Below are 16,399 nucleotides of genomic sequence, written 5' to 3'. Positions count from 1 at the left end.
AGACCGGCAGTGTGGAATTTCCCGATTGGGACTCGGTGCGTGACAGGAACAAGTTTATTTTCCCTCCTATTTTTGATCCAATTCTCTTTCAGTTGTGAAGAAAGGTCCTACCTGAATTGTCTGATCAGCCGAGTGTTGCAGCATTTTCTGTTTTTGGTATTGCCGCCAGTCCCAGGTATCTAGCGATACTGCGCTGTAAAACGCGACTGATCTTTGTACTGATCAACATCACCATCTTCTGGCACTACAATGAACTGCAAGGGAAAGTTAAACACGACGGGGAGAATTTTCACCGGACACAAAACAGGTGTTGGTATCAAGGCAAAATACTGCGGATGCTGGAAATCTGAAACGAAAACAAAAAATGCTGGAAAAACTCAGCAGGCTTGACAGCATTTGTGGAGAGAGACAGAAATAATGTTTCCAGTCAGCTGAGGACTGCTGAGTTTTTCCAACATTTCTTGTTTTTGTTGGAATGAAGTGTGGGTGCAGAGTGAGAAATGGAAACACAGAAGAAATCCCAGCTACAGACTGGGAAACAGGTGAAGAGATGGAAATAAAAGGTGTGGCTATGGGTACCCGCATGGGCCCCAGCTATGCCTGTCTCTTTATGGGGTACATGGAACATTCCTTGTTCCCGTCCTACTCCGGCCCCCTCCCACAACTCTTTCTCCGGTACATTCATGATTACTTCGGTGCTGCTTCATGCTCTCGTCGAGACTTGGAAAAATTTATTAATTGTACCTCCAATCTCCACCCCTCCATCATTTTCACATGGTCCATCTCTGACACTTCCCTTCCCTTCCTTGACCTCTCTGTCTCAATCTCTGGTGATAGACTGTCCACCAATATCCATTACAAGCCTACCGACTCCCACAGCTACCTCGACTACAGCTCCTTACACCCCGCTTCCTGTAAGGACTCCATTCCATTCTTTCAGTTCCTTCACCTCCGTCGCATCTGTTCTGATGATGCTACCTTCAAAAACAGTTCCTCTGGCATGTCCTCCTTCTTTCTTAACCGAGGTTTTCCACCCACGATCGTTGACAGGGACCTCAACCGTGTCTGGCTCATCTCCCACGCATCCGCCTTCTCCTCCCTCCCAGAAACATGATAGGGTCCCCCTTGTCCTCACTTATCACCCCACCAGCCTCCGCACTCAAAGGTACATCCTCCGCCATTTCCTCCAACTACAGCATGATGCCACCACCAAACACATCTTCCCTTCACCCCCCCCCCCCGGCGGCATTCCGTAGGGATCGTTCCCTCCGGGACACCCTGGTCCACTCCTCCAGCACCCCCTACTCCTCATCCCCTAGCTATGGCACCTCCCCATGCCCACGCAAAAGATGCAACACCTGCCCCTTCACTTCCTCTCTCCTCACCGTCCAAGCGCCCAAACACTCCTTTCAAGTGAAGCAGCATTTCACTTGCATTTCCCCCAACTTAGTCTACTGCATTCGTTGCTCCCAATGCGGTCTCCTCTCCATTGGAGAGAACAAACGTAAACTGGGTGACTGCTTTGCAGAACACCTGCAGTCTGTCTGCAAGAAAGACCCAAACCTCCCTGTCGCTTGCCATTTTAACACTCCACCCTGCTCTCTTGCCCACATGTCTGTTCTTGGCTTGCTGCATTGTTCCAGTGAAGCCCAACGCAAACTGGAGGAACAGCACCTCATCTTCCGACTAGGCACTTTACAGCCTTCCGGACTGAATATTGAATTCAACAACTTTAGGTCTTGAACTCCCTCCTCCATCCCCACCCCCTTTCCGTTTCTTCCCCCTTCCTTTTGTTTTTTTCCAATAATTTATATAGATTTTTCTTTTCTCACATATTTCCATTATTTTTAAATCTTGTATGCCCTGCTACTCTTTCCACCCCACCCCCACTAGCGCTGTACCTTGAGTGCCCTGCCATTCATTCTTAATTAGCACATTCGTTTAGATAATATCACCACCTTCAACACCTCTTTGTTCCTTTGTCTGTGACATCTTTTGATTATCTGCTCCTAGCACTGCTTGCTTTCCCTACAACCACACCACTCCCCAACTTCTACCCCCGACCCCCAACCTTAAACCAGTTTATATTTCACCCCTCTCCTAATATTCACTCAGTTCTGTGGAGGGGTCATGAGGACTCAAAACGTCAACTCTTTTCTTCTCTGCCGATGCTGCCAGACCTGCTGAGTTTTTCCAGATAATTCTGTTTTTGTTTTGGATTTCCAGCATCCGCAGTTTTTTGTTTTTATCTCTGAAGGGATGGAGGATGGGACTGGGTGGTTTGACTGACTGAAGCAGGGAGTAAATGAAGGAAGGAGACACAAGATATTTATTTACATTTTATTTTAATCCTCTGACGTTGATATTTGTATTGGTTTTATTTACAGTCTGATTGAGATTTTACAATTTGGAGATTAAATGACACATTTATTGACAACCTGTTGTCAATGGTGGTTTCAAACCTCCAACCCCTGACCTGTGACATAATCACGGGGTCGTCATTGTGATGTCAGGGATGATGTGTCCACCTCGAGGCCCCGCCCCTTTCCCAGAACCGAATCAGAACCGGAGCAGATTCTCAGAAACTGGTTTTCGTCCTGAGTCCAGAAGAAAGGATAAAGTTTCTCAGTGAATTTATTCCCAGTGAAGCTGTGGAGATGGGACTTGGTGTCCGCGCTGTAAAATGAAACTGTCCCAGACTCAAAACTGAGATAAACTCCCACCTTCCCGGGGATCTGACCGACAGGGAGACGGGATTTGGGAGAGGATTTTATATAAAACTGATCCTCAACCCGCTCAATGGTCCAGAATCCAGTCTCCGGGCTCAGACTGACCCTGTCCTTCCTCTCCACAGACTCTGCGGCTACTCCCAGTCTCCAGCGCCGATTCCCATCCACCTCCACCTCCCAGTAATGTCTCCCCGATGTGAATCCCTCTGATCCCAGGACACAGTACCATTCTGCAAACCTCTTCCCGGTGTCAGGGGGACTCCTCTGGGTCCGGGTCCGTCTCAAACTCTTCAGATCCTCAGACACCTCGAGCCAGGGACTCGCTGTTTCCACATCCAGGTTCACAGAGACTGGGAGAGAAAAGCAGAGAATTAGAGAGAGACTCACTGGGGATCGGGGGAGAGACTTACTGGGGATTGGGGGATAGACTCGCTGGGGATCGAGGGCGATGGGAATGGTTGGAGATGGGTGGGGAAAGGTTTGCAGCGGATGGAGGTTGGGAGTCACTGAGGATGAGGGAAGATTCCAGGATCTCTGTTTAAATGAGGATCTCACAACTGCAGAAAAGACTGGGACTTCCACAGAGGGAGGTCACAGCTTCTGAAAATATCAAACATTACACCCACCCTCCTCAGCTCTGGGACTGTGTGGGGATAGAAATAAGAAAATGAGCAAAAGCTGAGACTGGAGCCTCAATGTAAAAATAAATCCTGTTCCCAGTTTAATGCATCACAAAAGAGTTTTACAATATCTGGAATTCAAACACCCACCACACTGCTGAGCAGATTACTGATTGAGGAAACTCACTCTGTAGCACTGGGGTTATGAGTGTACCTGCGGATAGGTTTGTGTGTATCTGGTGGGTGTGTGTATGGGCAGGTGCATCTGAAAAGGCGTGTGTAAGTACACAGATGTGTTTGTATCTGGTCTGTACATGTATATGGACAGGCATGGAGGGGTATGCGTGAGAGAGAGAGAGAACAAGTGGGATGAAAATTACCCACAAGTTACTCCAGCAAATTATCCACAGGCATGGAGATATTTTGCACAACAGCTGGGAAAGTGTTTTGATTGATGGGACACTGATGCCAGTACTGGGGACAGAGGGAGCTGTACCATTGGAACAGCCTTCACCTGAACTGCACTGGGACCAGTGTCCTGGTGAATCATAGAAATAGGGCTGCAGTGAGAGCTTTGGAGGGCATGTGGGTAGTGTCCCTGCCTCTGAGCCAGAAGCTCCAGGGTCAAGTCCCACTCCAGGACTTGATGGCTGAGGAATGTGTGTTCGTAACACAGTCAAACAGGTTGAGAATCAACTTGTACATATGCCAATGGTAGGCGGTGAGAACGGGAGAGATTCCATGCAATAGAATTGAATTTGGAGCCTTGGCCATTGGTATTTATAGCTCCGGACTATAGCATGCAACTCTGACCCCTTTGGGGGCCCAGTTGGCTGGACGGCGTGTGGGTCAGATTGGTGTCAACAGCATGGTGATCAATCGTTGTTCCAGTGGGATGGATTTTGGACCTGTCTCCTTGCCCTACGTGTGGTGAGGGTTGTGCTGTGGGTCAGACCTCCCTTCAGGGAGGGAACTGAAGAAGGGAGAGCTTTAAACTAAATAGTGACGAGTAGGAGTGTTCAGCTGGGGGGAGATCTGAAAAGTTAAAAGGAAGGAAAAGACAATAATGCAGAGTAATGATAACAAGAGTGTGACAGGAAGGACCAGAGTGTACAAATATAAGAGTGCAACAGTAAATAAGGTCAGAGTAGGGAAAATGGTAAAAAGTCATAATGAAAGGCTCTTTATCAGAATGTACACAACATTCATAAGAAGGTGGATCAATTGAAAGTATAAATAGAAATAAATGAGTATGATATGATCTCCATTACAGAGACATGGCTGCAAAGGAATGAAACTGAACAACCACCCGTAATCGACCTAGGCACTGGAAATGACAATGGCAAACTCAGCCCTGTGCAACCTGCAAAGTCCTCCTTACAAACAGCTTGTGGCTCGTCTCAAAATTGGGAGAGCTGTCTCACAGATTAGTCAAGCGATGGCCTGACAGAGCCATACTGATGGAATCATTCCTTACAGATGATGTGTCAGAAACCACCAGCATCATCTCTGTGGTGGTATACAGTACAGTAGCATACAATCGGGAGGGAGTTGCCCTGGGAATCCTCAACATGGACTCTGGACCCCATGAAGGCTCATGGCAAACATGGGAAATCTCCTGCTGATTATCACACACCACACCCCCCACTCAGCTGATGAATCAGTACTGCTCCATGTTGAGAAGCACTGAGGGTGGCAAGGGCACAGAATGTATTCTTGGTGACGTACTTCAATGTGCATCACCAAGAGTGGCTCAGTGGCACAACTACAGACCAAGCTGGCCGAGTCCAAAGGGACATAGCTGCTAGTCTGGGTCTGCGATAGATGATGTGAAAACCGACAAGAGGGAAAAACGTACTTGACCTCATCCCTGCCAATTTGCCAGCTGCAGATGCATCTGTCCATGACCGTATCAGTAGGAGTGACTACTACACAGTCCTTGAGGAGATGAAGCTCTGTCTACACATTGAAGCTACCCTCCATCGTGTAGTAATAAGTGGGATAGATTTCAAACAGATCTAGCAACTCAAATCTGGGTATTAATGACGCGCTGTGGACCATCAGCTGCAGCAAAATTGTACTCAACCACAATCTGTAACCTCATGGCCCAGCCTAACCCCACTGTACCATTACCACAAAGCCAGAGCATCAATCCTGGTTCAATGAAGGGTGCAGGATGACAAACCATGAACAGTGCCAGCCATACCTAAAAATGAGGTGTCAACCTAGTGAAGCTATAACACAGGACAACTTGGGTGTCAAACAGCATAAGCAGTAAGTAATAAACAGAGCAATGTGATACCACAACCAACAGATCAGATCGAAGATATGCAGTCCTGCCACATCCGGTTGTGAATGGTGGTGGACAATTAAGCAACTCACTGGAGTAGGATCCCACAAATATCCCCATCCTCAATGACGGGGGGAGCACATTAGTGCAAAAGATAAGGCTGAAGCATTTGCAGAAATCTTCAGCCAGAAATGCTGAGTGGATGATCCATCTTGGCCTCTTCTGGAGGTCCCCAGCATCACAGTCTTCTGCCAATTTGATTCACTCCTTGTGATATCAAGAAGCGGCTGGATACTGCAGAAATTATGGGCCCTGGCAATATTCTGGGTATAGTCCTGAAGATTTGTGCTCCAAAACTTGCTGCACTACTAGACAAGCTGTTCCAGCACAGTTACAACACTGGCATCTACCCGCCAATGTGGAAAATTGCCCAGAACAAAAAGCAGGACAAGCCTGGCCAATTACCACCCTATCAGTCTACTCTCAATCATCAGTAAAGTGATGGAAGCGGTCATCAACTGTACTATCAAGCGGCACTTGCTTAGCAATAACCTGCTGACTGATGCTCAGTTTGAGTTCTGCCAGTTCCTGATCCCATCACAGTCTTGGTATAAACATGGGCAAAAGAGCTGAACTCCAGAGGTGAGGTGAGAGTGACTGCCCTTGACATCAAGGCAACATTTGACTGAGTGTCGCATCAAGGCAAAAACTGGAGTCAATGGGAAACAGGGGGAAAATTCTCAGCTGGTCAGAGTCATATGTAGCACAAGGGAAGATGGTGGTTGTTGGAAGTCAATGACCTCAGCTCTAGGACATCACTGCAGGAGTTCCTCAGGGTAATGTCCTAGGCCCAACCATCTTCAGCTACTTCATCAATGAACTTCCTTCCATCATAAGGTCAGAAGTGGGGATGTTCGCTGATGATTGTACAATGTTCAGCACCATTCACAACTCTTCAGATACTGACGCAGTCCATGTCCAAATGCAGCAACGCTGGACAATATCCAGGCCTGGGCTGACATGTTGTAAGCAATATTTCTGCCACACAAGTGCCAGTCAATGACAATCTCCAGCAAGAGAGAATCTAACCATCATCCCTTGACTTTCAGGGGAACAGGTGGCATAGTGGTATTGTCACTGGACTAGTATTCCAGAGATCCTGGGGAATTCCCTGGGGAGCCGGGTTTGAATCCCATCAAGGCAGATGGTGAATTTGAATAATGAAAATGTGGAATTAAAAACCTGGAATTATTAAATCTGGAATTAAAAATTAAGACCATGAAATCATTGTTGATTGTCATAAAAATCCATCTGGTTCACTAATGCCCTTTAGGGAAGGAAACCTGGTCTGGCCTACATGTGACTCCAAACCCACAGGAATGTGGTTGACTCTTAAATGCAATAAATGCTGGTCTAGCCAGTGAAGCCCACATCCCATTAACAAATAAAAAATTACCATTGCTGAATCCCCCACTATCAGCATCCTGAGCGTTCCCATTGATCAGAAACTGAGGGACTAGCCACATAATACTGTGGCTGCAAGAACAGGTCCGAGGCTAGGAATCCTGCAGCAAGTAATTCACCTCCTGACTCCCCAAAGCCTGTTCAGTATCTACAAGGCACAAATCAGGAGTGTGATAGAATAATCTCCCCTTGCCTGTACGAGTGCAGCTCCAACAACAGTCAAGAAGCTCAACACCATCCAAGACAAAGCAGCCCACTTAATTGGCATGCATTCCACAAACATTCACTTCCTCCAGCACCGATGCACAGGGGCAGCAGTGTGTACCATCTACAAGATGCACTGCAGGAATTCAGGAAGGCTCCTTAGCAGCTTCCAAACCCATGACCACTCCATCTAGATGGACAAGGGCAGCAGATACATGGGAACATCACCACCTGCAAGTTCCCTTCCAAGCCACTCACCATCCTGACTTGGAAAATTATTGCCGTTCCTTCAGTGTTGCTGGGTCAAAATCCTGGAACTCCCTCCCTAACAGCACTGTGGGTGTACCTACAGCACATGGGTTGCAGTGGTTCAAGAAGGCAGTTCACCACCACCTTCTTGATGGCAATGAGGGATGGGCAATAAATGCTGGCTAGCCAGTGATGCCCACAGTCTATGAATGAATAATAAAAAAAATGTGACCACAGTTGGGACCTTAATGTCCAAGCTTATTTGACATTTGGAAAGGACAGGGAAAAAGGAAAGGAGGTGGGGCAGCTCTGTTAATAAAGGATGAGTCCAGTACAGTAGTGAGAAATGAACTTCATTCAAAGAATCAAAACGTAGAATTTGTTTGGCTGTGAATAAGAATTATTAACAGAAAGAAGTCATTGCTGGGATGGTTTATGGACCCTCTGAAAGTAGCAACACTGTAGGGCAGAGTATAAATCAAGAAGTAATAGAGATTGTAAGAAAGCTACAGCAATAATTATGAGAGATTTTCATCTTCAAATAGGTTGTATAAATCACGTTGGCAAAGGTAACCTGGAGCATGAGATCATACTGCTTTTGGGATAGTTTCTCAGAATATTCTGTTCTGGAAGCAAGCCAAGGAACAGGTTATTTTAGGTGTGTTGATATGTATTTAGACAGGGTTAATTAATGATCTCAGAGTAAAGAAACCTTTTGAAAGAGTGATCGTAACATGATAGATTTTCATGTTCAGGGTGAGATATTTGGGTCCAAAATTAGAGTCTTAAACTTCAAAAAAGGTGATTACAAATGCATGAAGACAGAGTTGGCTGAAGTGGAATTGGAAAATAGGTTTAAAGGTAAGACAGTAAAGAAGCAGTGGTAGACATTTAAGGTTATATTTCATAAGTCTCAACAAACACCTATTTAATTGAGAAAGAAAGAGTCTATTAAAAGGATACACAATTCATGGCTAACTGGAAATTAAGGATGGTATCAATGAAAGAAAGGACATAAAATGCTGCAAAGATTAATGGTAACCCGGAATATTGGGACATATTTGAAACCAGCAAAGAATGATTAAAGAAATAATAATGAGGAAGAAATTGGAGGGTGAGAGAAAACTAGCCAGGAAGATGAAATCAAACAGTAAAAGCTTCTACAAGGATATAAAAAAGAGGACAATAGCTAATGTGAGGGTTGTTCCCTTGGAGGGTGAGACTGGAGAATGAATAATGGGAAACAAGGAAATAGCAGGGACTTTGAACAAGTGTTTTGTATCTATCTTCACAGTAGAAAACACAAAAACATCCTAAGAGTGGCAGAAAATCAGAGGGGAAAGGGACGGAGGAACTTAAAACAATCACAATCACAGGAGAAAAGGCACAAAGAAAATTATGGGATCAAAGGCTGGACTTGAAACCAGCATCCTAGTGTTTTAAAGGAAGAAACTGCAAGGATTGTGGATGCATTGGTCTTCCAAAATTCCCTAGATTCTGGCAAGGTCCCATTGGATTGCCAACATAGCACCACCATTCAAGAAAACAGGGTGACAGAAAGCAGGAAACTATAAACCAATTAGTCTAATGTCTCTCATTGGGAAAATATTAGAATCCATTATTAAGCAAGTAGTAGCAGTTCATTTACAGAATCAATACAATCAGGAAGAGTCAACATGGTTTGGTGAAAGAAATCATGTTAGACTAATTTACTGTTGTACTTTGAGGCTGGAACAAGGAGGATGGATAAAGGGGATGTAGAATATTTGGATTTCCAAAAGGCATTTGATAAGTTGTCGCATAAAAGATTAATGCACAAGATTAAAGCTCATGTTGTTGGGCATGATATATTAGCTTGGATAGAGGATTGGCTAACTAACAGGAAACAGAGTCAGGATAAATGGGTCATTTTCAGGTTGGAAAACTGTAACAAATGGAGCATCACGTAGATCAGTGCTGGGGCATCAACTATTTATGATCTACATTAATGACTTGGATTAAGTGTCTAACTGTATTATCACCAAATTTGCTAATATAAGGAGAAGTAGGAAAGCAAGTTGTGAAGAGGATACAGAGTCTGCAAAGGGATGTATGGAGAGGTTAAGTGAATGTGAAAATTTGGCAGTTGGAGTATAATATGGAAAATGTGAGGTCACCGTCTTTGACAAGAAGAGTAGAAAAGTAAAATATTATTGAAATGGAGATAGACTGCAGAATGCTGTGGTACAGAGATCCGAGTGTCCCTGTACATGAATCAGAAGAAGTTAGCATGCGGGTACAGTAAGAGGTTAAGAAGGCAAATGGAATGTTGGTCTTTATTGAAAGGGGATTGGAGTATAAAAGTAAGTAATCTTGCTGCAATTACAAAGAGATTGGTGACACCGCAGCTAGAGTGCTGTGTCCAGTTTTTGTCTCATTACTTAATTAGGGATATACTAAAATAGTTTAGAGAAGGTCCACTAAGCTGATTCCTGGGATGAAGGGGTTGATTTATGAGGCAAATTTGAAGAGGTGGAGCCAGTTTAGAAGAATCAGAGGTGATCCTTTAGAAAAGTATAAGATTCTGAAGGGATTTGAAAGGCTAGATGCTGAGAGGATATTTCCCCTCATGGGGAAATATAGAACTGGGAGGCACAGTTTAAAAATAAGGGGTCTTCCGTTTCAGATGTAGATGAGGAGGAATTTCTTCTCTCAGTGAATGGTTGAGGCTGGAACATTGATTATATTCAAGATTTAGTTAGACTGATTTTTGATTGACAATGGAGACGATGGTTATGGGTAGCAGGCAGGAAAGTGAAGTTAAGGCCACAATCAGATCAGCCATGATCATAATGAATGGCGGAGCAGACTTTACAAGTCAACTGTCCCATTCCTGTTCCCATTTATGATCTTAATGCATCTGCATGACCCTCATGTGAGAATCTGCAGATTGCATTATCTGAAAACCCATCGAACCGGAGTGAAAGCAAGAAATCCTCAATGCCTAAGGACTGTGCAACAAGTAAAAGAAATATATGGGACTTTGGTGTTGTGAGTATAGGATGGGAGTGCGTGTGCATGTCCGTGTGTTCCTCAAAGTAGAAAAATCACCCAATCTGGATGGGTTGCATCCCAGGTACTGATGGAAGAACAAGTGGAAATTGTGGATGCTCTGCCAAAACCTTCCAAAATTCCTGGGATCTGGGCGAGGTACCAGAGGACTGCAGGATTGCAAATGTTACACCCCGTTTTAGAAAGGGAAGAGGGATAAACCGGCAATTACAGATCAGTCAGTCTATCATCGGAGGTGGTAAAACTTGTAGAGATAATTATCTGGGACAAAATGACTTGGCCTTTGCAAAAGAGCAGGTTGATAAATAAAATAAATATACAAATAAATAAATAATAAAGTCAGTATGGATTTGATAAAGGCAAAAAATGTTTGACTGTCTTGATCGAGATTTTGACGAAGGAATGAAGAGGTTTTATGAGGATTTTGTGATTGATGCATTTCACAATGTAGCACATGAGACTTGACAGCAAAGTTAAAGCCCAGGATTAAAGGGACATGGATACAATTTTGAGTAAGGCCAGGATTTTACGGCCTTGCCACATTGTGTCTTCCCTCCGGTGGATGCAGCGAGCCCTTTAAATCTCCATTCAGTTCAGCAGAACTGTAATATCCCGCCAGGTGGGAGGGGCTGTAAAATGCTGGTCTCAGAGACAGAAAGCAGAGAATAGCAGTGAACGTTTCTGAGTTTCTCAGATGGGGGGGAGTATACATGGTGTTCCCCGGAGGTTGGTGTTCAGATCATTGATATTTTTGACAGATATGCTAATGGCTGAACTTGGGGTATTCAGGGACAAATTTAAAAGCTTGAAGATGACAAAATTCACAAATGTAGTCAACAAGGAGTAGAATAGTAACAGATTTCAGGAACTGAAATGGGCAGACACAGGGCAGATGAGATCTAACACAGAGACATATAGAAGGTTTATGCACAAGATTAAATCTCATGTTGTTGGGCATGATATATTAGCACATTTTGGTAGGAAAAATGAGATGAGGCAATATGAACAAAGGTGGTGCAATTTTAAAGGAGGCGCAGGAACAAAGAGAACGGGATGTAAATACTCAGATCTTTGACAAAGAGTGATGACTGGATTTTCTCTTGTTGGACATGGTCATTACCTGACACTTGTGTGGCGTGAATGTTACTTGTCACTTGTCAGCCCAAGCCTGGACATTGTCCATGTCTTGCTGCATTTGGACATGGATTGCTTCAGTATCTGAGGAGTTGCGAATGGTGCTGAACATTGTGCAATCATCAGTGAACAACCCCACTTCTGACCTTATGATGGAAGGAAGGTCATTGATGAAGCAGCTAAAGATGGTTGGGCTGAGGACACTACAGTGAGGAACTCTGGCAGTGAGGTACTGGAGCTGGGATGACTGACCTCCAACAACCACAACCATCTTCCTTTGTGCTAGGTATGTCTCCAACCAGCCAAGAGTTTTTCCCCTGATTCCAATTGACTCCAATTTTGCTGGGGCTCCTTGATGTCAAATGCGGCCTTGATGTCAAGAGCAGTCACTCTCACCTCACCGCGGGTGTTCAGCTCTTACGTCCATGTTTTAACCAAGGCTGTAACGAGGTCAGGAGCTGAGTGGCCCCGCTGGAACCCAAACTGGCCTCAGTGAGCAGGTTATTGCTAAGCAAGTGCTGCTTGATAGCACTGTTGATGAACCCCTCCACTAGTTTACTAATGATGGAGAGTAGACTGATGGGGTAGTAATTGGCGGGGTTGGATTTGCCCTGCTTTTTGTGTACAGGACATATCCGGGCAATTTTCCATATTGCCAGGTAGATGCCCGTGTTGTAGCTGTACTGGAACAACTTGGCTAGGGGCACGGCAAGTTCTGGAGCACAAGTCTTCAGGACTATTGCTGGAATATTGTCAGGGCCCATAGCCTTTGCAATATACATTCCTTTCAGCCGTTCCTTGATATCACGTGGAGTGAATCGAATTGGCTGAAGACTGGCATTTATGATGCTGGGGAACTCTGGAGGAATCCAAGATGGATCATCCACTTGGCACTTCTGGCTGAAGATTGTAGCAAGTGCTTCAGCCTTATCTTTTGCATGGCTGTGTTGGGCTCCTCCATCTTTGAGGATGGGGATATTTGTGGAGCCTCCTCCTCTAGTGAGTTGTTTAATTGTGCACCACCATTCACGGCTGGATGTGGCTGGACTGCAGAGCTTCAATATGATCCGTTGGTTGTGGGATCGCTTAGTTCTGTCTATCACTTGCTAATAATGCTGTTTGGTACACAAGTAGTCCTGTGTTATAGCTTCACTAGGTTGACACCTCTTTATTAGGTATGCCTGGTGCTGCTCCTGGCATGCCCTCTTGCACTCTTCATTGAACCAGGATTGATCCCCTGGCTTGATGGTAATGATAGTGTCGGGGATATGCCAGGTCATGAGGTTACAGACTGTGTTCTAGTAAAATTCTGCTGCTGATGGCCCACAGCGCTTCATAGATACCCAATGTTGAGTTGCTAAATCTGTTCAAAATCCATCCCATTTTGCACGGTGGTAGTGCCACACAACACAATGGAGGGTATCCTCACTGTGAAGGTGCACTTCGTCTGCATAATGACTATGTGGTGGTCACTTCTACCGATACTGACATGGACAGAGGCTTCCGCAGCAGGCAGGTTGGTGGGGGTGAGGTGAAGTATGTTTTTCCCTCTTGTTGGTTCCCTCATCACCTGCCGCAGACCCAGGAAAGCTGCTATGTTATTTAGGGCTCAGCCAAATTGGTCAGTAGTAGTGTTACTGAGTCACACTTGGTGATGGACATTGAGTGCACCTGGAGTGCATTCTGTGCCCTTGTCACCCTCAGTGCTTCCTCCAAGTGGTGTTCAACAGCTGAGGGAGGACAGGAGGTTTCCTTGCCCTTATTTCATGCCAACAGACTGCATGGGGTCTGGAGTTGATGTTGAGGACTCCCAGAAACTCCCTCCCAACTGTCTACCACTGTGCTGCCACCTCTGCTTGGGGACAGGACACATCCTGGGATGGTGATGTCTGGAACATTATCTGTAAGATATGATTCCTTTAGGATGACTATGTCAGGCTGTTGCTTGAAGAGTCTGTGAGAGAGCTCTCCCAATTTTGGCACCAGCTCCCAGATGATAGTAAGGAGGTCTTTGCAGGGTCAACAGGGCCGTTGTCATTTCCAGTGCTAGGTGGATGCTAGGTGGTCCGTCCGGTCCAGTCTTATTCCTTTTTTTTGGCTTTGTAGTGGTTTGATACAAGTGAGTGACTTGCTAGGCCATTTCAGAACCACGTCATCTGGAGTCACATGTAGGCCGGACCAGGTAAGGACAAAAGATTTCTTTCCCTAAAGGGCATTAGTGAGCCAGATGGGTTTTTACAACAATTAACAGTTTTGACAACAATTGACAATGGTTTCATGGTCATCATCGACTTTTCATTTCAGATTTTTATTGAATTCCATTCCACCATCTTCCATGGTAGGATTTGAATCCGGGACCCCAGAGCATTACCCTGGGTCTCTGGATTACTCATCCAGCAACAATACCAATACACCATTGCCTCCCCCTTAAGGATAGCATTTGTATATTCGAGAGGGATGACCTTAGTTCTAAAGATCAAGGTGTAGAATCAGTTTGAATAGAGATAGAAAACGTAAACACAGGAAGTCACTTGTGGGGGTGGTTTATAGGCCCCCGAACACAAACCGCACTCTGGGATGGGATATACAGGAGGAAATGTGTGCTTGTGAGAAAAGTACAGCGATAATCATGGATGATTTTAAACTACGTACAGTTTGGAAAAATCAGATTGGCAAACAGTTGTGTGGAAGATACACACGAATTAGGAGCAGGAATATGCCAACTGACCCTTCAAGTCTGCTGCGCCATTCAATAATATCAAGGCTGATCTGACTGTAACCTCAACTTACATTTCCCAATAACCTCTTATCCCCTTGCTTATCAAGAATCTCTCCAGCTCTGCCTTAAAATTATTCAGACTCTGCTTCAATCGCCTTTGAGGAAGAGAGTTCCAAAGACACTCAACCCTCTGAGAAAAATAAATTTCTCTTCATTTCTGTCTTAAATGGGTGAACCCTTAATTTTAAGCAGTGGCCCCGGTACTAGATTCTCCCATGAGAGGAAACATCCTCTCCACATCAACCCCGTCAATACCACTCAATGTGTTTCAATCAAGTCACTTCTAACTCTTCTAAACTCCAACGGTAATAAGCTTAGCCTGTCAAATCTTTCCTCAAAGACAACCCGCCCATTCCAGGTATGAGCCTAGGAAACCTTATCTGTACTGCTTCCAACGCATTTACATCTTTTCTTAAATAAGGAGACCAAAGCTGTACACCGTACTCCAGATGTGGTCTCACCACTGCCCTGCGTAACTGAAGCATAACATCCCTACTTTTATATTCAATTCCCCTCGCAATAAACGATAACATTTTATTAGCTTTCCTAATTACTTGCTGTACCTGCAGACTAGCTTTTTGCGATTCATACACTAGGACACCTAGATCCTTCTGCATCCCAGAGCTCTTCAACCTCTCACCATTTAGATAATATGCTTTTTAAAACTTTTTGCTGGCAAAATGGACAGTTTCACATTTGCCCGCATTATCCTCCATTTCCCAGGTCTTTGCCCACTCACTTAACCTATTGTGATGATATATCTGTGTTTATGTATATATTCTGTGTAGGTAAGGGTAAGCTGTGTGTGTCCAGGGCTAATCAAAGGAGAGGTTGTTGGAGTCAGATTGTCTGCAGAATATAAGAGATGAAAGACTAAAAGTGTTACCCTCTTATGGTGGGTCTTAATTTACAAGGAATCTGAGTAGATTTGAAATTCTCATTTTGGGGATAAGTTTTGAAATGAATTTGTAACTGTTGAATTTCAAAAGAGTCTCAAAGGTATTATAGAACATTTGCACTTTACAGGAGATCAGTGACTAAACATGGGCAGGGGTTTTAAATTTTATTAACGTGATATAAAGGTAAAATAGGAACATGAAAGGTTTTAATATTTGGCAAACTGAGTTTTCGAAGGGATATTTAAAAACAATGGAGAACTAAGATGAAGGGGGTGAAAAGGTATTTATGACAATGAGCTTTCAGCTGTAGTAGTTCCAGTGGGCAGGGCAGTCACATTGAAAGCCAATTGCTGTGTTTTGGAGTGTACTGAAAAGTTGTGATAGTCTTTTAATTGAAGAAAGCAACTCAGTTCAGGGTCAGGGGAATATTTGTCCTGAGAAACAGTTTGCTTTGAATCTCCCTTGGGAAAAACCACATCAGCATGGATTTGTTCTGGGAAGTCGTGACTGTATTTCTGTTTAAAGCGAAAGCAATTTCTCAGTTTGGGTAATATTTCCTGCATTTTATGGTTAAGAATCTTTAAGGGCTGTTGCTAAAAGATAATTTAATGCATACCTTTGATGAAGCTTTTTGGGGGTTATTTTGCAAGATTTCTTTCTAACTGTATATCTATTATCTTGTGTGTTTAAGTTTTATCTTTTCTTTTATATCTTTTAATAAAAATTTTAATTCTTCAAATTATAAAAGTTATCACTGAAGTCCTGTGCTTTTGTGCTTAGTAGCTTTCTCTCCTCGTTTTTACAATGCAGGCAAAAAATTACAATCCGCCAAGATGGATTTCAATCTGAGATCTGTCTCGCTCAGCACTAACATCAGCTGCGGTCATTACAAATTCAGCGGCTCTTTGTGGGATCAAAACTCCTTGAGTGAATTGGAATTTGTGAATCTAAATGATACGACTACATGGAGGATATTGAAT

The 16,399-nt window shown here is 44.2% G+C and overlaps 1 protein-coding gene across 1 annotated transcript in view; it reads right to left on the bottom strand.

Annotated features, from left to right (window-relative positions):
- Positions 1–2,498: 2,498 nt before the first annotated feature.
- The window catches only part of LOC121291328 (zinc-binding protein A33-like), a 29,694-nt gene continuing 15,793 nt past the window's right edge, over positions 2,499–16,399 (bottom strand). Inside the window, exon 6 of the mRNA XM_041212399.1 lies at positions 2,499–3,079. Within this exon, the coding sequence (XP_041068333.1) occupies positions 2,499–3,079 (581 nt within the window). The remainder of the gene's footprint in view (positions 3,080–16,399) is intronic.

Source organism: Carcharodon carcharias, chromosome 19 (assembly GCF_017639515.1).
Source record: "Carcharodon carcharias isolate sCarCar2 chromosome 19, sCarCar2.pri, whole genome shotgun sequence".
NCBI lineage: Eukaryota > Metazoa > Chordata > Chondrichthyes > Lamniformes > Lamnidae > Carcharodon > Carcharodon carcharias.
The sequence above is the reverse complement of the archived record's forward strand: the minus strand, read 5'-3'. Positions and strand labels throughout refer to the sequence as shown.